Below are 22,800 nucleotides of genomic sequence, written 5' to 3'. Positions count from 1 at the left end.
GTTTTAACCATTTGTTAGCAAGTACATGAGTGTTAATACTTCTTAGAGACCTGTTAGGGTAGAATCTTAAAGCGTGCTGTTTTTATGTTCACATACAGCATTGAAAGACTATTTATTGCATCTGATTTTCTTTGAATGTAGGTTTGCCTGCATTTTTAAATACTTCAAGTACCTTTTCCCTAATAGTAGTTAAATAGGAGGGAAAAGATTTATACTGCTATCAGTTTCATGTTTCAGAGATGTTCTTTACGTGGATCTAAATGAGATGTTGTCTTAGTTCTTTATGCATAGACTATGGTTTTCCTATGCACTGCGTTAACCAATTTGCTAAGCAAAGTTGCTTTTCAGCTTGTTACCTGGCTGCCAGTTAAGAGATATGAATTAAACCGCTGTAACTCGTCATTATCACCCACTAAATAAAGGAATTTGGCTAGATTTAAATCCTTAGCATTACAGATTAGTATTCTAATAAAATAGTCTTGCATTTATGCTACTAAATCTATAATTTTCTGAAGTTTTTTTTAAAAAATTCTTTCCTTGACTTTTCAGACTTTCTTAGTATAATGCAGTCTATGGCTTGGCTACTCCTGATGCTTACAATAGACAAATTCATCACCTGTATATGACTGTGTTTTTATAGAGGAATTATTTCATGTTTTTACTCAGGGATGTGATTCTACTGAACAGCCCCTGTAGATTCACATAGTCTAGGTTTCATGGCAACTACTTCAGGGACCTTGGGAAGAGAAGGGAGAAGGACATGGGGTGTGTGCAAGGGGTGGGTAATTCCTGTTTAGACTTGAGTGCTATAGGATAGTGAAGACAACTAGAAGACGGGAGGACTTGAGGGCAAGTTTACACGTTTTGTTGGTAAGCTTGCTTTGCATTTGTAGAGATGTGTTACCGTCTGTGAAATTTTACCACTCAGTGCCAATTGAACCTGGACATGATCTGTCCACTTATCTTACCCTGAAAGGACTTCCCCGATGCCTCTCAGATGTTGCTTGTTCAATTTGGCCTCTCCCCGACTAGATGGTTAGCCCACTGAAAGCCTGGACCGAGCCGTCAGCACTGTCTTCCAGCCCCCAGCCCAGTGCCGGGCATGCACTAGGTGCTCACATATGTGGACTTAGGGGAGTAGCTCGATTCCTTTGAACCTGTCTAGAGTAAACCTGCTGCTGCTCTTGGCAATCTGTTTCTTTCTCGGTATGTCTTAGGTTGCTTAGACGTACCACCCGACATCCGATCCTTCATTTCAACAGTTTAAAAAAAAATGCCCATTGTCTCTTCTTTTTGGGGAAGCTGAGCAGAAAGAAAACAGTGTCTGTTTTCAGAACTGGCCCAGGCAGCGACACTCACTGATGCCTGTCCCTGCCCATGGGTGGTGCGATGGGGTGACTCTGCTCCGGGCTTGCCATTGGCCCATCCTCCACCTCTGCTCTCCTGAGAAGTCAAGTACGGATTGTGTCTGCTAGTTACCTTTAGCCCAGTGGGCAGCAGCGTAGGACTCGGCATGTGACTCATGCCCTGAGAGACCTTGGCAGGCCGGGTAAGCACCGGCTGAGCCCTTCTAACCCCTCCCCGCCCCCACCCTCACCGCCTTTTCTGTTTCTGCAGTGATGTGTCACCCCACAGTCAGCTGTTGGTGGCACAGATGGTGAGTGGTTTTCAAGTGCTGGTGCTTTCTCTCCAGAGTTATGACCTGAAGAAGTTTGCTTATCTGTTCTCTCTTTGCTGTCATGTTAAACCCTGAAGTTTCGTGTGTGTGTGTGTGTGTGTGTGTGTGTGTACACGTGCATGTACACAGAGCCATTGTAGCAGAGACTGAATGCACTGAGCAAATACATTATGTTGCTTCCTCTACTGTTGGTGACTGATAAAACAGCTTGATATTCTGCTACTTTGTGAAAAACTATTTAATAGTATAGATTTAAATTCAAACAGGGGATTTCTATATTTGAAAAAAAATTATTTTCAGTTTTGTGACCTAGACATTAAAAAGAATATTATAGTAAATAGCTCACAAATACCATCTGACCTTATATTAAAATGTTAATACTTGTTGCATTGCCAGGGAATTTTTGAGAAAAGGCTTTCATATCATTTGCTATTATTATTTCCTTCCCTTTACTGCTAAGCTTTAGAGCAGTTATTCATTAATAATTTTCTAATTAGAGTTATTCTTATTGATTATCTGTACTGCATATTTATTTTTTATACTGATCTATATATGAATTGTAACATTCTATTTGGGGCTTTGATATATGTGTATCAGGTTATTCATCTAATTTTTTCTGTGTGTTTTTGCTTCTTAATTTTATTTGCAAACTGCTTGTAGGCAAGCATCATTATTTATTACCTGGGTTACTTCACTGTTCTGTACTCAGGGCTAATCACAGAGCATTGATAGAGGAAATAATAATAATAATATCTAACATTTTTTTAACATTTTCTGGTGTGCGGCACCAACCTAACCTCTTTATGTGAATCACTTGGCAGTCGTAAAGGCCCCATTAGATAGGTACTATTTTAATCTCCACTTATAGATGAGGCAACTGAGGCACAGAAAGGTGAAGTAATTTGTCTTAAATCATACAGCTAATAAGCTGGGGAGGCAGAATTTGGCTCCAGAGTCTAATACTATTCTATGCTTTCTTTCACATACTTGTGCTAAAATCTTTCTCTAGACATCTGATGGTTGGTTTAAAGTTTATGCACACCGATTTATTTGTTTCTTTCAGCTATAATATCTTGGGCAATGTGAAAGAAACCGATCTTATCAAAATAGCCAACTACAGGTTTCCCAGCATTTATATTGCCACTTTTCTGATATGAAGCGTACAGGAAGGTGACATTCAGATTGGTCTGTTTAACCAGTTTGGGAACTTGTTCTAAGATCTGTTGGAAGAAGTAGACACTGATGGCTCTCAGGTGGTTTGGGCTTGTTGTTCCTATTCACTCATGTCCTCATTAGCCTTGATAACGAGAGTTGAGTGTATTTGATTAGGTGGAAGAGAACAGAGGTACAATATCAGAGAGGAAAATTGGAACTTATACCTATTTATGTGAGCATTTTATGGGAAGAATTCTTTGTGGGTAAAATCTTTTTCATGTGGTTAATGAAAGGAAGATAATGTTGTTGCTTTTTTTTTAACACAAGATAATAGAGAAATTGAATGAAAATGAATTCCTAAAATGTTTTTAGAAAAATGACATTTGACAGCCAGGAATAGGCCTGGAGCATTAGACTGTGGGTTTAATGCCTAGAGTGGTCAGCCTCCGGGAATTCTAGAGAGGAGTCCTGCCTCCCTGGAATGAACACATTTTTCTCTTTCGACAGAGTTCAGCTTAGAAAACTACCAACACAGGACAATGCAAGCCCACGAGTTGTTCCGGTATTTTCGGATGCCAGAGCTGGTTGACTTCCGACAATACGTGCGCACTCTTCCAACCAACACGCTTATGGGCTTCGGAGCTTTTGCAGCACTCACCACTTTCTGGTACGCCACGAGACCCAAAGCCCTGAAGCCGCCATGTGACCTCTCCATGCAGTCGGTCGAAGTGGCGGTAAGTGAAGGCCCCTCCTGCCTCCTGGGTTTGCTCTGCATCCCCCAGGTTAATTAAGCCCCACTGGATATGGCACTGATCACAATCACAACCACAATCAAATATTTGGTCGTGAGGGTCCTTTATAAACAAAAATGTCCTAAACAAACAGCAGTGGTTGACAGTAAGCAGAGGTATAGGCCAAAACGTAGGCCACAGGGGCGGATGAAGTGGTATTGGCTGAGTGGCTACCCACAGTCACACAGAAGATCATTCCAGAAACCACACTGAGCTCCTACCCTGTGCTAGGCTCTGTGGTGGGCCCAGGGGATTCCATGAGGGGAAGAAGACGGCACAGAGCCCCTCTTCTCCCTGGGGTTATGTTCCAGCAGGGATGAGAGTTGTCGGACAAATGTTATAGAAGGAAGGGTTTAACTGGTAGCATATCTGGAGCTTAGAACACATTCTCAAGCTGCTGGAAGGGACTTCAGGATTTCAAACAGAAGAGGGCTAGATAGAGTAGAAACGTGCCAGAATAATGTGGCTGCACAATTTAGGACAGGATGTGAAGGAACAAGAGCATTCAAGAGGGGCCTCTGACTGACTTGCTGAGTGCCCAGGCTGTGCGCGACTGACCAGAGGCTGGCGATGAGAGTTTATTGAGTCGGCTGGCATAGGGAAGCCTGAAGACCCGTTTAGGAAGATTCTTTCTTATTGCTCCTGCCCTCCCTGTTTTATCTCTTTTCAAGGTTAGCGAAAAAGGCAAGGTGTCGAAAAGATGAAGCCACGTCCTCACTGATGCGTTGACACGTCACCTACACTTTGCTCTTGCTTTGTAGTTGCCGGCGTTCCCTACCTAAGTCAGAATTAGTTTTCGGTATTGATTATTCAGCAGATACACAGAAGAACCTTGGGAAGCCCAGAATTCCCTCTTTTACTGCTTTAGAAGTAGAGATGAAAGACCTTTCCCACTTCCCGGGATGGCCGTAAGGAGGAGAATATGTGTCCTTTCAAATAAAGCCCTGGCTGGAGTCGGAGCTTTGCTGTCATTTTGTGGGGTTTTAGTTCTTTGTTTTATTTTAGACAAGTTCTTGGATTCGTTAATGTGAAACTCTTCAAACATAAAAAGGATATGTCATAATTCATGCCAAAATATAAATATAGAATGACCGAACTACTGCTGAGAAAATCTTCTTTATTTAAAAGGTCAAGGTACCTAAATATTTCACCTCTGCCAATCACGTACCAATAATGAGTAGAATTTAACTTTTCCCAGTAGATTTGTGTGATGTTTTTGGCCTTCCTTCCCTTCTGGTGGAAGACCTGCAGTAGCATTGCCATTGCTGTGAGAAGAGTCACTGGCAAGTGCAGGGTTAAGACATTTTTAATTTGGCAGGAACTGTAAGAAATGCCTGATTCTTCTTATATGAGAAATTCTGGGGGCACTTACAATGTAGTTTTTAAATTCCAACTTCACATAAAGTCATCTTACCTTATTAAAGTAATTGTACGTGTTCTCTGTAGAGCAATTTAAAACTACAGATAAGCAGAAAGAAAGTGAAAATCTATAATCCTACTACCTAGCATGTAGGCTTCCTGATTTTTCTCTTTGCTTATAGAAATAGATTCAGCTCTGATTTTTGGAATTCGTGGGTCTTAGGAATAGATAGAATAGATACTAAACTCGCTTTGCCTTTTTAAAAAAGAACTTAACATTTTGAATTTAAAAGTAGCCCTGGAATTGTGGTGCTTGGTGGTCACAGGTGCTTTGATGCAGCTAGCATCATCACACGGACATCTATGGCAGGGAAAGAGGAACTGAACTGATTTTGTAAAGCCTTGGTGAGGAGCCTGCGTTTCCGGCGCTGTTGCAGGGGTTGACCGCCAGAATGAAATACTTTGTTCCGAGTTTGAAAACAGGTGAGCACCTTTTGTCAGTTCCCACCTTCACCCTGCCCCTCATCTCACGTATGCCGTTTTCGTTACCCTCCTCTTCCCAGAAACTTTCCATGGATATTAAGATGAGAGGCATCTGTACTTTGTGGGGTTTGGTCCCATCTCATCACAACCCACGCTGGCTGTTTCCCAGATACCCTTTTTTAAAGCAGCAGCACAGAGGTGCTTTACAAGTTACACCTCCTAGAATTTTCTTTCAAAAATCAGGGTTGGAAAGAGGAGGTTAGTGCTCATGCTGTCAGCCTGTAATGAAGACCCACACTAGAGAATGGGAGAGAAGTAGGGTTAGGAACAGAATCCAAAAAGTCTTTCCTAAATGTTGGAGCATGGCCTGCGAGGGCCCCTGTCTGGAGAGCCACGTCCCCGTGGCTGCAGTGGCCGCTCACCAGTTGCAACAGTGACCTGAAGGCTGGCTTTTCCCTGCATGCCAAGGAAGAACTTCCATCTTCTAAAGATTTTTACTGCTGCTGCTCTGTAGCTTCAGGCAGTGAATGGAAGCAAGTGTTGTGGTTTGTGTGTTTGTTTTTATGTCACTTTCACAAGGGATGTGCAAGAACTTCCAATTTTCACTTGTCTTAGCCTGTTCTCTGAGGTTGAGAGCCCCCTGGCCCTTTCTTGAAGATGACCTCCATTGGAGTGGCTTGGTCAGGGCCTGGAGCCTGCTGGTTGTGGTTAAGGGAAGTACAAGAGCATGGTGGGGCCAGAAGGGACCAGGGAGAAGAGAGATGAGACCTAGGCGGGACCGGTAGCCGTGGGCAGGTTCACCAGGCATTTCTGACCTTCACGTTCCTCATCTGGAAAACAGGAGTGACTGAGGTGCTTCCCCCCCTCAGCATTGCTGAGAGGACCGCATTGTTACGCAGTGGCTGCCTGGCCCACAATAATATTCAGTAAGTGTTAATTTTATTCTTCCTTGAAGATCTCCTCTTTTAATCATTTTATACCTGAGAAAACTGAATTCAAAGAGATGAAATTCTGTTATACAGTTAGTGAAAGATCTAGAACTCTGTTATGCTGCCTTCATTATTGCAGTTGAAAGTTGTGTACTGGAAGGAAAGTTTAGATCTGTCCAGGGCAGTTTGAAGAGTCAGTGGCTAGAGCTTCTGCACCCACGAGCAGGCTCTTCTGAAAAAGGACGTGCGGGCTCAGGAGGCTGAAGGTAGTGATGGAAATGGAAGGAGCAAAAGGGAAACAGAGTCTAGATTCCGTACACAGGCTGGATATAGAATCAGAAACTGCCAGGAATCGGGTGGGGAGGGGGCACAGGGCTGTGGAATCCTGAGCAGCTCTGCCCTTCTCGCGTTCTCTGCTCTGGAACCCGGTCGGACAAAGAAGGGGTCAGAGCAGAACTTGGTGCTGATGGGCTTGTAGGCGCACCTATCAAGTTCAAGGAATTTAGGCCCCGAACCATCGTGAAGTATAGACGAGAACCATTGTTATTGCTGAAGGAGCTGGTAGGAAGAATGTGTGAGTTCCTCACATCGAGGAGAGAAGTGGTGTGGCATCAAGGTGACTTACTTGTCGAATTAGTTCTGAAAGATTTTTGACAACTACAACTAGATTATAAAGTACTTAAATGAAAACCCATGTTATTTGTTATTTGTTTTTAAATATTAGACAAAGGAATAAATCGTAGCAAGTAAAAATTTCTTTATACCTACAAGTCCTTAGCTTCTCTAAGACTTAATTTTAAGAATATCAGAACTTAAATTAAAATTTACTTATGGTGGCAACCCAGTTAGTCTATCAGATTCACTGTTTAGACTTGTTACTAGACCTTGGTTCTAGCATGGGTTTATATCTTTTAATGTGAAGAAGCTTGGTTATAACCATCTTATTTCCAAATTGGATGACTGAATTCCACACCAAGTAATCTCATGACATTTGGGTCCCATGCTGGCTGGTGACCCTTTTGCATGAAAGATTGAAAGTTTCACATCCACATGTTGGGATGTATATGGTTAGTGACTTGCCGTGGTACTTTAATTCTGTGCTTCAGAAAGTCTATATGAAGGATGCGATGTTTGGGTTTGCTTCTCCACAAGTCACGGAGAATAGTCATTAGGTGTGTACGCATTCAGTGAGGACTCGAGCTTCTGCCGTGTGATGTGCACGATACCAGGGCAGAGCAGTCCAGCGGGAAGTACTGCTCAGGGCTCCTCCTGTCCTTGGCAGAGGGTGAGAGCCATCCCCAAACTAAGAGCAATGCAAGCGACTTGTTTTCATGCCATACAACTGCAGCTGTGGATTCATGGAAAGAAGCAAACTAAATGGAGCCTATCCAGCCTGTGGAAGCAATGCTCAATAAACAGCGTGGTTTTAGAATTCAAAAGTCCTGGTCTGCCAGAGGCTTGCATGAACAAACCAGACCTCCCAGCTCACATGCACACTGCAGATAGCATTCTCTGTCCCCGTTCAGAGGGTGTGTACAGAGCGTAGTACTGAGTAGGGTTTTCCTGTGTGGCTGGCGGATTCCCTCCTTTGCCCATGGTCGTACTTCACATGAGTATATGTGTAAAGGACCACTTGCAAACTGGCATAAGCAATTTCTGCAGGAGAGGAGAGTGGGCCATTGATTCATAAGATTTATGAAGATTCAGCCTGGGCTTGGGGAGGTAAAGCGAGTGTGTGCCCACTGGGGGCTGATGCTGGTGGAAACAGAGTGGTGATGCCCTTCTGCACTGGAAGGGTGGGGCAGGCTCTGAGCAGGGACTGTTGTTGTGTTGGGCAGGACCAAACGCTGTTGTGAGACAGACATTTAGGGACAGGCCCGCGTGGAAGCTGCCAGGGAAGGACAGGAAGAGAGGTGTCCAGGAAGGACAGGTGGGTGGATGGTGGTAGCACTCGCTTGCCCTGATGCCAGCCTGGCGGGTCTGCAGGAGGAGTGTTCATGCCACCTGTACAAGGGCACATTCGACTAACGGATTTGCACCAGGAGCGGGGTAGCAGGTGAACACTGAGAGGAAGAGAGAAATGTTAGGAAAAGTAAGTGGTTCCTAACAGCTGCCATCTGGTTGTTTCTGTGGTCATTCGTAAATATGACATAATAAATATTGTCTCCGTAGTCATTTGTAAATATAAACCCAATTCTCATCTCTGGGAAGCTTTGGAACAGAGAACAGTTACCAGGTACGTATTCAACTAGAAGTGCATGCGAGACTTGGGAAGAATCTCTTGGTGTGATGCTCTGGCTTCATACCTGTCAGTCATCCTTGTTGAAATCTTGACTGTTTTTAGCATTAACTTTAATTTACTTACCATCTGGAATTGCAGGTTCCCAGTCACCATTCCCCATGGCCTGTTCTTCCCTGGTCTTGACTGCACGATAACTGTGCAAGGGGTCAAATGAAGATGTGAGCAAAGATTTACTCTTTTGATTCTGCCCTAACAACTTTGCTGACATGGTACTCAGAGAATTCTTGGACATATTTTGCTGAAAACTGTTCTAGCATTTGATGCCATTTTCAGCAAGCAGTCCTAATAGTTGGGGCTGTGGGGGTGGGATGGAGAGAGTGTACTTAGAAGTGGTGTTTTTGTTTAGAAATGTTATTCTGACAGTGTGCAAACATCGGCATTTTCATACCTTTAGGTAACTTTAGCTCATTTTCTAAAACTTAGTGGGCTTCTTAATAACAAAATATGAAAAACCTTGCTACATTACTTTTTCTTACTAAACTCACATTATGGGAACAACTGAGTTGCTCTTTAAGATGCTAAAGACCTGTCTGCTGACTTAGAGACACTTCTCAGGCGGCTGAATGAGGTGGCAATAGTATCAGCGGCGGTAATAAGCGGCAGTTGTTGGGTGGGGTGCTCTACAGGCTGTGGGTGGGGTGCTCTGCAGGCTGAGGCGTGGTTATTACAGAGAGCTGAAGGCGGAGTTTCTGATCTTTGTGCAAGACCAGGCCGCAGAAGTACTAAGTAGCTGCCTTAGGAATTCAAGGAGAAAGAAAGAGATGGATTGCTAATTTTTAAAAAACTATTTGTTTCTGGGTTCCGTTTCCCCAGGAAGAAAAAGCCATAAAGTTCACTACAGGTAGAATACGATAAAGCAGGTCTGAAAACACGATTTGATTTTGTACAAATGATGCCACTTCTCACAGGCTTCATTAAACAAAGAACATGTGTTCACGTAAATGACAGAAACACGTGCTGAACTATTTATTTAAGTTTAAAAATAGCCTCCCCCAAATGGAGCCAACTGGTGCCAAATGAAAAACGACAAAGGTAGGCTAGGCTGTCTGCGTTTCTTGGCAAAATCCCTTCTGCACGCTGTTGTCCAAAAGGCCAACAAAGGATGGTAAGTAGAAATGTGGTTCCCTGGGGACGAGGCAGGAGTGAAGCAGAATGCCTCAGATATTCTAAATGGCTGGCATGTGAAAAGTTCTACAGGCAGTCTTATTTTGCTGGAACAATGTGTGTGTCTGTGTGGGGGGATTTGGATGTTGTGACTTCCCTTTCATTGAGGTGGGAGGGTGCTATTTTCCCTCCTGCGGTTGGCTGGTTTTGTTCTGGTGATGAGATATTCTGCTAAGTGCTGTGTCAGCCTTCTACCCCACCCTTCTTAAACAAATCCTCTGATTGCGATAGATTAGAGCTCTGGAAGTTGCAACTGGAGATGGTCTAGGGATCTGAGGATTAGAGGAAAGCATTGAAGAATCAAAAAACCCAGCTGGGCTCTGGTGATCCGGACCCTGTCTCCTCAAGATGAACAATGTGTGGGCAAGTTTGGAACCTGCTTGGGAACCACAGAGCAAATCTTAGCATACCTGAGTGACCCACTGAGCTGGGTTTGAAGCTCACCACATTGTAGACGTGGGAGTGAGGCGGGGGGAGCGTCCCCCCCCCCGCCGAGTCTGAGTTTCCTCTTCTGGAGAGTGGCTGGCCTTTAGCAGGTGCTCGGTAAATAGTCATTTACCTTCCATCTTTCCTGCATGCGGATGTCAACATCCAGCACTGACTGTTAGGATGGCGCTGCCCTTTCTGTGCTCACCTGGGAGTAGAGGATCTCGGGAAGTTAGCTAGTTAAGTGGTGAGCATGAATAGCAAGCCTGCGGCTCCATGGTTACCCTGTGACATTTACAGTTTGGTGTATTGGGGGAGTCTGGGTATTTTTAAATAGCCTGTGCATTATGTTCAGAAATTATCATGGAGAGGAGGGTTGCCTATAGATTGGCCTTTAAAAGACCTAGTTTAATATATCAAGGATGTAGTGTGCTGGATATGGGAATTGATGGCTAGAGATCCTCTCTGAAAGGTCAGTGGATGGAAAAGTCATTTTGTGTCTTTATAAAAAGAAGCAAATGACGGTGGCCTGGGCAGGCTAAGATGCATGTAAAATGTAAATGCCAGGAAGAATACTGTTGGCCCTCTGTGGCTTCCACATCCGTGGATTGAAAATATTTGGGGGGAAAAGAAATGGGTGATTGCATCTGTACTGAGCATGTACAGACCTTTTTGTCTTGTCATTATTCCCTAAACAGTATAGTATAACAGCTACTTATATGGCATTTACGTGTGTCAGGTATTACAAGTAATCTCAAGATGATGTAAAGTACAAGGGAGGATGGGGAGGACGTGTGTAGGTTACATGCAAGTACTACACCATTTTATAACAGGGACTTGAGCTTCTGCGGATTTTGGTCTCCTGGGGCGTGGGGAACCTGGAACCACTCCTCCACAGACACCGAGGGATGACCGTACACTCCATGTGGAAGGGTGTTTCACTGCTGTGGCCTGTGGATACCCATTTGTAGATTGAGATGGATCAGACCACAGTTATGAAGCTTGGGGCTTCCTACCACCTAAAAAATCCTCAAGGACATAACTTGTTTTTGCATTTAAATAAGGGAGCGACACAAAATAACTGGCCATCAAGTGTTCCTGTTTTTTAAATACTGCTAAGCATTCTGGCCTTGGGAGCCTTTGATTCATGCTGATGTTCATGGTGTCCCTGCTCTTCCTGCCCTCCAGGGGAACTTGAACTTTTGTTTCCTGATTCAGCCTGTGTGGGGAGACTGACCTCAGGGGGAACCTTAGCTTGCATAGATGTTACAGAATGTACTCGTGACCGCTGATTGGACCGTAGTGTGTTTGAGTCACCGTCTTTTTTTTTTTTAAACTGGGAAAACCATATAACCACATTAAAGAGGTCTATAGCAGAAGAAATAAAAGACCCACAATCCCTTCTGACTCACAGTCTTAATAATGTCCTGCACACTCGATTGGGGCTGTCTGCTTAGCTCACCCTTTTTCCTGAGCACAACTGAAACCCCCACCTCCACCCACAATCCATAGGTTATGTCAGAAAGCCAAATTTAAGGTATTTTTCATTGAAGTAAACATTCCTAGAAATAGCCACATGTACTTAAATGACCCAGTTTTATAATCAAATCCCCTGCTTTTGAAGTGGCTCTGTTTTGTGACATGCATAGACATTTTGGGTTCCAGTTGTGATAGCTGTGCCTCCCAGCACTCAGAGTGCAACTCCTTGAGTTTGTAGCTATAACGGGGCTGCTAACACCCAGTGTTTAAGTATGGCACTTTTGTTCAAGAAGAAAGGTAGCACTTATGCACCTCAAAAATGATGATTCTTGTCCAGGCATGGTGGCTCACACCTGTAATCCCAGCACTTTGGGAGGCTGAGGTGGGAGGATCACTTGAGCCCAGGAGTTCAAGACCAGCCTGGGCAACATTGTGAGACCCCATCTCTGCAAAAATTTAAAAATTAGCCAGGCATGGTGGTACGTGCCTGTAGTCCCAGCTACTTGGGAGGCTGAAGCAGGCAGATCACCTGAGCCCAGGAGTTCACTTGAGCTATGATGACACCACTACACTCCAGCCCCAGGCAACATAGTGAGACCCTGTCTCTAAAAAAAAAAAAAAATTCTTTAGGTTACTCATAGAGCAACACATTTCAAAGCACAAATCTTTTTGCTTTGTGCCATTTCCCTATTTTATTCAACCTGCTCTCTTGAAATTATAGAGTATGTCTTACAACTAAGTGACAATCTGACCTTTTACCCAGGTTCATCATACCTTCAGTTAGCTTCTCTTTCTGCTTGTCTCATTGACTGCTTCTTTTCAAGCTTTTGCTAATGACTCTAATTGTTAATTAAAATAATAATAAGTATCTTGTCCTCAGGTTACATTGTCAAGATGATGGCTTTATTGGGGATGTAATTACCTTCTTTTACTTTGATTTGTCTGTTTTGCCGCTATGTTTCTCGAAGTCCTGAAGATTATATACCACCAAAAGCTTAAACCTAAAGAATTATTTAGCTAAAACTTTGTTATAAAATGATCTTAGAGCAGTGATTCTCAAAATAAGAATGGGGAAGTTGACCAAGAGAGTTGACCTGTCTTGAAGGGATATGGCCTCCACATACCCAAAGCTAAACTTAATCTCTTTCTTCAAGCCTATTCACAGTGCCCGGTCTTCTATTTAGTAAAATGGAACTGCTATCTTCTCGGCCCTTCTTCTTTTCTGCTACATGCGGTACCTGCTGGGTCCTGTTCATTAGCGCTATAGTGCTTCCGGCATCGCTGTCCTTCCCTGCTCCCTTAGCTCAGGCTGGGAGGAATTGCCTTCTTCCTAGCCTCTCCCCACCTCCTGTTCTGCATGCTACTTACACTTCTGGTAGATTTCCTTCTAAAACATTACCCCATCTTCACCACTGCCCCGCTGGAGACCTTGATGCCTCCAGGATGGTGTTTCTTGAACTTGAGTGTCCTCTGAAGGGATTCTGGAAGCACAGAGTGCTGCATTGTACGCCGCCCCAAGTTTCTGATTCAGCAGGTCTGACGTAGGGCCGAATAGTTTGCTTTCCTAACAAGTGCCAGGTGTTTCCCAGACCACACTTTAAGGAACTTGGCTCTACGATGAGCCCTTAGAATCCAGGCCTGCTCCTGTCTGTTCATTCTGACCTTCCCTGCAGTCTTGTGCTCTGCCAGTACTCTCTGGAGTCCCTATGGTCACTTAGGGACAAGGCCTGGGCCCCGTCAGAGCAAGCTTGTGTCTTACTCACCTGATTCCCATCCATCCCACTTGCAGCTCTGAGAACTCCTCAGCAGAGTGCAGAAAGCAGTGTGGCTGTTGTAGGGATAGCATGGAAAAACACTGTGTATGAGTAGAGAAGGCACCATCCTAAGCAGAGTGACATGAAGACCTCCCTGTGGGCCAGCCAGGCTGCCTGTGCCTCCAGGCCAAGCTGAGACAGGCAGAGTGGGTGGGGCCCGTGGCCAGAGGACAGGTATTTATGGCAGTTGGCCCTTCTTCACCTTGCACGCCTCTTACTTTTCTTATCTCTTCACTCTTTCTTATTTTCCTTATTCTTTGTCATTCTGTGCTTCCTCTTTCTCTTCCTACCTTAGCCTTGGTGCCCTGGGTGTTTTCATTAGCTTCATGAGTTGAAGAGGCTTCTGATACTTACTAAAAAGCTACAAAATTGCTTCTGAGTTTTAGGCTATTAGAGTAAAGATATAGGTTATAGAGGACTTGTATTATTCCTTAGGGCATGTTATTGGGTGCATGAGTAATATTCTATGTGTTCATATTTTACAGGTAAGTTCTTGTTTAACTAAAAATAACCCTAGAAGTAGACTCATCATATCAAATATCTCCATTTTACAGAAAAGAAAACAGACTCAGAGATTAAGTAATAGTAATGCATGATACTAAAGTAAAGAGATTTTTCCATCCTTATGCACACAAAGCATAACTTCTTTGTTTTATAAAGTGGCGTGTCGTAGTTAGTTAATAATCATGTTTGGAATCATGGCTATAGGTATTAGAAAGTTTCTGCCAAGATAGAGAATATGATGTTGTAATTAAAAGGTATGATTGGGAGATATTTACTCCAGAAAACTATTTGCGGTTTTAGATCAAAAGTTAAACACACATATGTAGCATATTGCAAGAATGTATATAAATGTAGAAGCATAGGAAAAAAAGACTGGGAGGAATTTACCAAACTGTTGGTAGAAGTCACTCTTCTTTTCTTTGATGTACTTCTGTACCACTTAAATGTTTTTAAAAACAATATATAAAGTATAACTTAAGGGGTGGGGGAGACAAAAAACAAAAGAGCTTGCAGGAAGAGGAGTGGATAATCCTAATGAAAATAGAAGAGTTCATGAAACCAGGTCTGGCAGTCATTGCCTTAGAAAGGGTCTCCACTTCAGTTCTTCCCCTGGAATCCGTCCGTTCCCCACCAGAGCTGCCTGCTCAGACTGTCAGCTCTTCGAGACCTAGCTCCTTCCCCCTTCTTCTTGGAGTTTCCTGTTCTCTCTCATCACACCTCTAGCCAGAAACGATTTCTTCCATTTTGGGACAGTCCTCTTCTTGTGGTACCAGAAGTTCTCATATCACAGTCTAATTTCCCCAAGAGTTTCCTGACCATTGCAAAGTAAAGGCCCCTCTCTGAAATTTAAAACAAAAACAGATTGTAGGTTCTAATGTCATAGTGGCTGAGCTTTTATTTATCAGCCTCTAAAGAATGCTTTTGGCCCCTTGCAGTGTCTCTGTAGTCCCAGAGTGTTCAGCAGCTCTCAGTGGAGAACTGTCGCCTCTTAAGAATACCACTGCTGCTGCATGAGGCTTGGAACCGCCGCCTGATCCATGGTTACAGGTTCTTGTACAGAGTGTACTTACGAAGCCAGCAGATGAAGACAACTCAGAGAAAGGTGCACAGTGACATCAAATATGCACACCTAAAAAAGTTGCAAATAAAACTGATAAAGGCCTATCTCTGCACATCCATATGTTTTATAGCTGATGATTTTAGCTATTAGATGCTATATGAGAAACTGAAGTTCCTAACAGATTATAGTACAGTTGGTAGGGAGATAAAACAGTGGAAATCATCTCAAAAAGAATACAGATAACATTACAGAAGTAGAATCGGGTGGTATGTCATGTCCACCAGAGCTGAGCAGCCTCAGTCCTCTGTGCTGCAGGTAGCAGCGGTTTGAGAATTGCCTGTGTCTGGGGGCGCAGTTTGCAATCCTCCTCCTGCTCTCCCCAGCCTTGTCTGGCAGGACCAGTGCTTGTCGGTCTGTGAACCTCTTGTCTTTTTTTCTTCAGTTGTTTCCTTTTCCCAGGGATCCCTTTGCCAGCTACGCTGTCTTAGTGTTGTTTCTCTGAAGCCTGCACTTACCTCCTGGTGAGTGACCGATTTATATCAGCACATCAGCGAATCCGGGGCTGCGTTCGTGAGCAAAGTACTCACCGAGCAGCTGTTCTGCAGGGGGCCTCCCGGAGGAGAGCTGGGGGTGCCACAGGGGCACGTTCGGCTTTTTATTTTAAACATTTTTATTTATTTATTTTTAATGGGCAAATACAAATTATGTATATTTATGGTGTACAATAGGAGGAGTAAGTTCAGGAGATCTATTGTTCATAACAATGGTGACGCTGTATTGACTGTAGCTGGTGACTGTAGTTAATAACCTGCAAGAGTAGATGTGAAGCCTTCTCCCCACAGCTAAAGGACAAGCTTGTAAGGAATGGATATGTTAATTAGCTGGCTTTAGCCATTCGGCAGCGTGTACCTATGTAAAAGCATCATGCTGTGGGCTTTTTATTTTTCACGCTTTCTTCTAACACACTCCCCTGTCTGTCTTTTGCAATAGGGTGTTGAAGGTGCTCGAAGATCCGCGCTACTGGACAGTGATGAGCCCTTGGTGTATTTCTATGACGACGTCAGAACCTTATACGAAGGTTTCCAGAGGGGTATACAGGTGTCAAGTAAGCATTTTACTGCATTTGTGTGGCTGACGCTTACTGTTTCTCACTAAGGGTGGCCTTTCTTTTGGAAAGGCTCATTTGCTCTTGTGTTTTGCCTACTTAGTATTGCTCTAGCCTCTCTGCCTACACCCAGAACTTTCCCCGAGTCAGCCCCAAAGCTCGCTGCATCCTCTAGAGGTTCCCTGTGGCCAAGGGGGCTCCACGGCCAAATACGTTTCCAGCAGGTCCTGTACTTTATGGCAAGTCACATGTACATTAGCTTGTGGTGGGCTCTGATGTTTCCTGCAGTAAAGAGACCTGTTTAATGGGCCCTAATCCGGCATTTTTCAAGCTTGCCTGACCATGAAACCCCAATTTTGAGAAAGAAATACTGACATCCCAAGGTCAGTGTTGTGTCCGAGACACTTTGGAAATGTTGGCTCATGGGATTACCCTTAATTATTAACTATGGCATAAGAGACCTCAGGATATTTGGTCCCTGCATTCTATTCAGCCTCTGTCCCTTCCAGGCCTCCTGTGTATGCTCCTCAAGTCACAGTGAACTTCCCACAAAGCTATGACCACCTCTGCTCTCTCCCGACTCCAAGCCTTTGTGCACTTTTTCTCCTGGGATCATAAAGCCTCTTCTTCCCACCCTTAGGCTAGGTGCTGGATGTATTCTTATTAATTTTTTAAAACTCATTGCATTTCACTTTTTCTCTAAAACCTTCCTGGTCTGTCATTTTCATGCCCTCGCTCCCAGTGAGGCATTTCTCGCGTTTCCCCTCCCAGCACTGTGTACCACCTGCTGCATAGCCCTAGATGGCGCGGAGGTGTTCACCTGGCATCCGGCCCCACTGGCCTGAGCTCCCTGAGAATGGGGTGGCCGTCAGCCATCTCTTCTCACGGTGCTGACACAGTGGCACACACAGTAGGCGCTCCGTTAATGCATCCTCAGTGAAGGAGGGAGTACCTTCTGGGTCCCCCATCCCTCTTTTTGTTTTAGCCACTTCATTTTTGCTTATACCAGGTTCTTCTCTAGAAATGATCTTTGGAATCCATGCTTTGTTATTGAGATCCTTTGGTAGTTAGCTTTTATTTTTGCCATGGCTAGCCAGATTGTGATTTCTTCACAGTTGGGGACCATGTGGTACTGCTTTCTCTGTCCCCCACGATATAGTGAATGTAATATGTGCTCAAGAAGTGCCCATCATCTTTTTTACTTGGTGCTGGTAAAATTGGATATTTCAGTGTGTTTGCCCCAATATCTCCGTAGTAGCCTCATTAAGCCCCACTACAAAAGGAAGACCGACTTCATTTATTAACTTTCTGAAAGTGAGTATTAAGGTCAGGGTTTTTCTGTGATAAATATCCATAAGTTAAAGCAGCCTAATAGAAGGCCATATGGAAGAGTGTGTGTGTGTGTGTGTGTGTGTGTGTGTGTGTGTGTGTGTTGTTTACCACTACCACAAAGCGTGTATATATACTGACCTTGAACAATGTGGGGTTAGGGGTGCCGACCCCCAACACAGTCAAAAATCACGTGTAACTTTTGACTCCCCAAAAACTTAACTATTAATAGCCTACTATTGACAGGAAGCCTTACCAATAACATAAGCAGTCAATGAACACATATTGTGTATGTTATGTATATTTATATGCTGTGTTCTTACCGTGAAGTAAGCTAGAGAAATGTTATTAAGAAATTATAAGGAACAGAAAATATGTTTACTATCCATTAAGTAGAAGTGGATCGTCATAAAGGTCTTGGTCCTCCTCGTCTCACATTGAGCAGGCTGAGGAGGAAGTGTGGGGTTGGTCTTACTGTCTTGAGGGTAGCAGAGGCGGAAGGAAATCCGCCTGTAAGTGAATCTGTGTAATTCAAGCCCATGTTGTGCAAGGGTCAACTGTATATAAAAGAATACACATTTTCCATTGTTGGCAATGGTGGGACTCTAGGAGCATGGTGATGTATGTTATATACATCTAACTCTCTCCTGATCCTAACACAACATGTAACATTTTTTTTTTTTTGGTCATTTGCTCTACTTGGACAATGAAGGTTCTTCTACGAATGCTTCAGAGAAGGTGAAGGAAAATAAGTTCAGTCTTCTTAATTTACACTGATTGAAGAGAGCTGCTTTGAAGGTCACTGTTTTCTTTTTTTTTTTTCTTTTTCCCAGAGGAGCTTTTTATTCTCTTTGATTTTGTTAGACTACCATAGAATTCAACTTTTATAGAAGAGCAAGACCCAGCATTTAGATAAGATGGTCAGAAGTTTGTTGAATGATGGTAGAAACCAGCCTAGAGTTTTTAAACCTAGTATTTTAAAACTGCACCTAGGAAGCCATTTAGTAAGATTGAGTTCCCTGTTTATCAGTGGCTCTCGTCCCTAGCTGTGCTTTAGCACCACCTGGGGAACTTTTAAAAAATACTGAGGCCCAGGCCCCGTCCCCATCTAATTGAGTCAGAAATGTTATTAGTAGAGAGCCCTGGGTATAGTACATTTTTTAAGTTTCCCAGATCAACTACCACTGTTCTAGAGCTGGAGTTAGCATGCTGTTCCTGTAAAAGGCCAGATAGTAAATATTTTAGGCTTTTGGGGCCACATGGTCTTGGTTATAACTACTCACCTGCAGGCTTAGACAATACATATCTTTACACCTGCTTGTAAAAAAAAAAAAAAAGACAATGCATAAATTAATGAGTCTGGCTGTTTTCTAATAACACTGTATATTTACAAAAACAGGCAGTGGGCCTTGATTGGTCCCTTGGCTATAGTTTGTCAGTCTCTGTTTTTGCGGCATAAAATAGCATCATTTCATATGGTTAATGTATTGTTTTTCCATCTGAAAACAACAGCTGATTGGACTTGCTTGTACAGCCCAGGCTGTGTTACGGTCCCTGTATATTGAAGAGGGTCTGAGAATAAGGTTCTTTCTGTTTTCACCAGCACTGTTCCTAGGGATAGCAAAGGAGTCAGTGTGTCCAGCCTGTGTCCCCCCCACCCTCAAGATTGATTCTTGCGGGCACACATGCATCACACTTCTGTCCTCTGGGGCACTGTCTGTGTGACAGGCCCGAGCTTGTCATGGCCCCAGGCGAGGCCACCCTGTGCCTTCCTTCCTGCTTATCACGTCCTCATACCAAATCAGAACATCTTCATGAACACTCAGACCTGCACTGGTGAAGCCAGATGTATTATGGTCTCTTTCTGCTTCCTGGAAACCTAAATTGGAATCAGGACACATCCTGATATTTCTTAACTCGCTTTCACAAATGCCCCCTCCTTTCCCCTCATTTTGCATCTTTTCTTCGTCTTTGTCGGGACTTCACCATGTAACCAGGATTCCAGGGCACATAAAGGATTATACTTCGCTTTTCCTATTCTGCGTGAGAATGTTAAAACTTCTTTAGGAATGTTGAGGAACGCCTCTTTCTGAAAGCCTACGGCAGCTCCTTACCTCTCAGCTGCCGATGCCTGGTCTACACCAGCAGGGTGTTAGCGAGGAATGCACAAATTCGGTGTTGCCCTTAAAAGTCATATTTACCTTTTCTTCTCTCTCTATCCTCTCCTGCCCCATTTAAGAAATAAAACAGAGATAAATAAGCGAATAAAAAATCAGACCAAAATCTAGGGAGAAAACATTTCTAATCTGAACTCATCATTTCTAATCTGAAGAAGAAAATAGAGTCTACCTGGTACTTTTAGAATAAGGTGGGATGGAAATTAAAATCCAGGGGTATTTATGCACATTAAGCCCATCCTTGTTTTTTTCTCTTTTTAGATAATGGCCCTTGTTTGGGCTCTCGGAAGCCAGACCAGCCCTATGAATGGCTTTCATACAAGCAGGTGAGTTTTCTGGCTCCGTGGACCACTGGAGCAAGCAGGAGTGCTTGCACACGTCAGTTCCGGGAGCTCTGGAATGTCAGCTCTGGAAGGTTTCTACAGTGTGTGTGTGCTGGACTAGCTCAGAGCATTGCCATAGACATGGAGCATCCAGAGGGAGAAGCTTGATGCAAGAATTTGGGGAGAACGAGTTGGGTAATTTAACTGGCAGTTCAAAGCACTTTATTTTAAAACTGATGTGGATACGTTGTAGAGTGAAGTATAATTTTTAAAATAAAATTCTAGAAACTTCTTGAAGCTGGTGACTCCTCTCCCTGGGGAGCTAGGGGTAGCATTGTGCCTCTCTGCCTGAGTTTTTACTAGAAAAACTTAGAAGCAGGAATATCGAGCATCTCTCTCATTTTGTAGATGAGGAAAACGTTTTGTAGGGAGGGACATGACCTGCCCAAGGTCACAGCTGGTTAGTGGCAGAGCCAGGACCTATAGCCTCTTGCATAGGGCTCTTCTACTGTGCCCTGCAGATCCTCAAAACTGTCCTGGCCGACTCAACACCTGTGTGACATTTAACCCCAGGGCAGCCGTAGAGAAGAGCAGAGATGTTCTGGGAGACACTGCCGTGCTCGCCGTATAAACACAAGGGGGGCTGGGATCTGGGTGTTTTGACCCTGGTCACTCCCCGGTCTCCACCCATCAATGTCTGCACCTGTTTAAATGGCAATTTGCGAATAGTAGGTAGCAGAGCAGGAAGACGTTGCTTTTCATTTTTATTTTTATCATGATTACAGCAAATCTAGATGCCATTGCTTTTCCCCAGTCCAGGTGGCACCCTGAGGGCAGGCAGGCCCAGCTGGCCGTGTCACTTTGCTTTGCTGCCTCTTGAATCCAGTGCAGCTGTCCAGAAAAGGCTCCCTGTGCCTCCAGGGGCAGTAATCCTGTGTCATTCGTGAATACAAATGACTTCCTCCTTCTACGTTTTGTATGAACAGTGCTTTTAGTAGCTGGTGTACTTAGAGGATGTGTCTGTGAAGGGAATTCATCATTTGGAGCCACAGAGCCACACTCGTGGAATAGGGCTTGTTGGTTCTTGGATTGAAATACATGATTTCTTCCCTTCCATCCTCTGAGGGTTGACAGAATGCAAAAGTCTTTGCTTAAGTAGCTAGCGTAAGAGCGTAAAAAGGTACAGTGACGTATCACACCTTGCCTGTAGAAGGAGTAGTGAGCTGTAGCTTAGGTGACTATGGGGATTTCCCTCTTTTTTTTTTTTTTTTGCATATCAACTCAGATTTATATTTATTGCTTTCGGCAATTGCCTTTTAAATCAGATAAGATAAAAACAGTTACAAAGAAAATATAAATTTATGCTGTATTTTATGTATTTACCTATGTAGTTACCTTTACCAGTGCTCTTTATTTCTTCATGAAGATTTGAATAATAGTCTAGTGTCCTTCCATTTCAGCCTGAAAGACTCTGATTAATAATTCTTTTTGGGAAGATCTGCTAGTGAAAAATTCTGTCAGTTTTTGTTTATCTGGGAATGCCTTAAATTCTTCCTTTTTTTTTTGAGATGAAATTAATTTTATTAATTTAACCCCATTAACATTTCTCTAAGCAATCTGCCATGCCGTTAACAATTACACGACAAAGTTAAAGACTGCAATTACTATAACAAGTGAGTAACTAGGTGGGGTGTGTGTGTCGGGGCGGGGGTGTCTTAGGATTCTCTCAGATGTTTTGGTTTCAAATCTGGCAGAAAGTCTTTCTCTACAGAAATCCAAGAAGCTATCAAGGCACCCTGGATTTCCCTTTTTTTAGTTTGCCCTATCAGGGCCAAATAGTCATTTCCCATCCAAATAGTAATTTACAAGATCTTTCATTTTCATGTGTGGTGTAAAAACAATTTGCACGTGTTGGGCGCATTACATTGCGTGATGGTCCTAAGGTCTCATGGACTCATCCAGTGCTCTCTGGATTACTTGTGGTGTTTATTGGCTGGAAGAGAGAAGATGCATCCATTGCAGATTGGAGTTTTCAAGGAAGATTGAAAATTACTGGGGTTTCTGAAGGTGTGAACCTATGATTCGTACATTTCAGGCAGAGGCTGGCAAAGATATAAAACTAGACTTAACTGAAGCTGATTTTGGATTTGCACATTTAAATCGTGTTTTTTTTTTTGGTTTTTTTTACTTGCCAGTGAATCTGACCTGTTGGGTGCTAGGAATCCCTTTGAGGCTTTTTCTAAAGAAAAATATGAACTGTCTTTCGAGAGCTGTAAATGTATGCACGTTATCCAATAAGTTCTGCAAACAGTTGCAGGCATTTCTCAGGTTCTGATCCCTTAAATGCAACCGAGAGTTGTGAACTCGTCCATGGAGTAGGGTAATATGCCTGTTGATGTCGTCCTGCTGTCACCGCACCAGGGTCAGTCTGGTCCCCCTAGGCAGGTCCAGGAGCGCACCCAGTGCCAGACCCGTAGGGTTCCAGGCCAGGGATGGATGTGGCTTACTTTCTGTGGATGCAGGTGTGCTTTAAGACTACTCTTGAGAATTCACCAACAGAGAATAAAGAAAAGAACTCCAAAGTTTAATAGTTTTTTAAAATTTCAGTTAATCTGGGGTAGGAATGGAGAGAGGATAGGGATGAGTGTATAGCCCTGCCTAATTTTGTGAATCTACCTATTTTTACCTAGTTGTTATAATCATATATATTTTTGTATTTACT

The 22,800-nt window shown here is 43.5% G+C and overlaps 1 protein-coding gene across 1 annotated transcript in view; it reads left to right on the top strand.

Annotated features, from left to right (window-relative positions):
• The window catches only part of ACSL1 (acyl-CoA synthetase long-chain family member 1), a 67,752-nt gene that overhangs the window by 17,003 nt on the left and 27,949 nt on the right, over positions 1–22,800 (top strand). Inside the window, exons 2-4 of the mRNA XM_012644008.1 lie at positions 3,341–3,567; positions 16,135–16,249; positions 20,017–20,081. Coding sequence (XP_012499462.1) covers positions 3,373–3,567; positions 16,135–16,249; positions 20,017–20,081 — 375 coding nt within the window. The 5' untranslated portion in view covers positions 3,341–3,372. The remainder of the gene's footprint in view (positions 1–3,340; positions 3,568–16,134; positions 16,250–20,016; positions 20,082–22,800) is intronic.

Source organism: Propithecus coquereli, unplaced genomic scaffold (assembly GCF_000956105.1).
Source record: "Propithecus coquereli isolate 6110/MARCELLA unplaced genomic scaffold, Pcoq_1.0 Scaffold203, whole genome shotgun sequence".
NCBI classification, from domain to species: Eukaryota; Metazoa; Chordata; class Mammalia; order Primates; family Indriidae; genus Propithecus; species Propithecus coquereli.
This window is presented reverse-complemented; position numbering and strand designations above follow the sequence as displayed.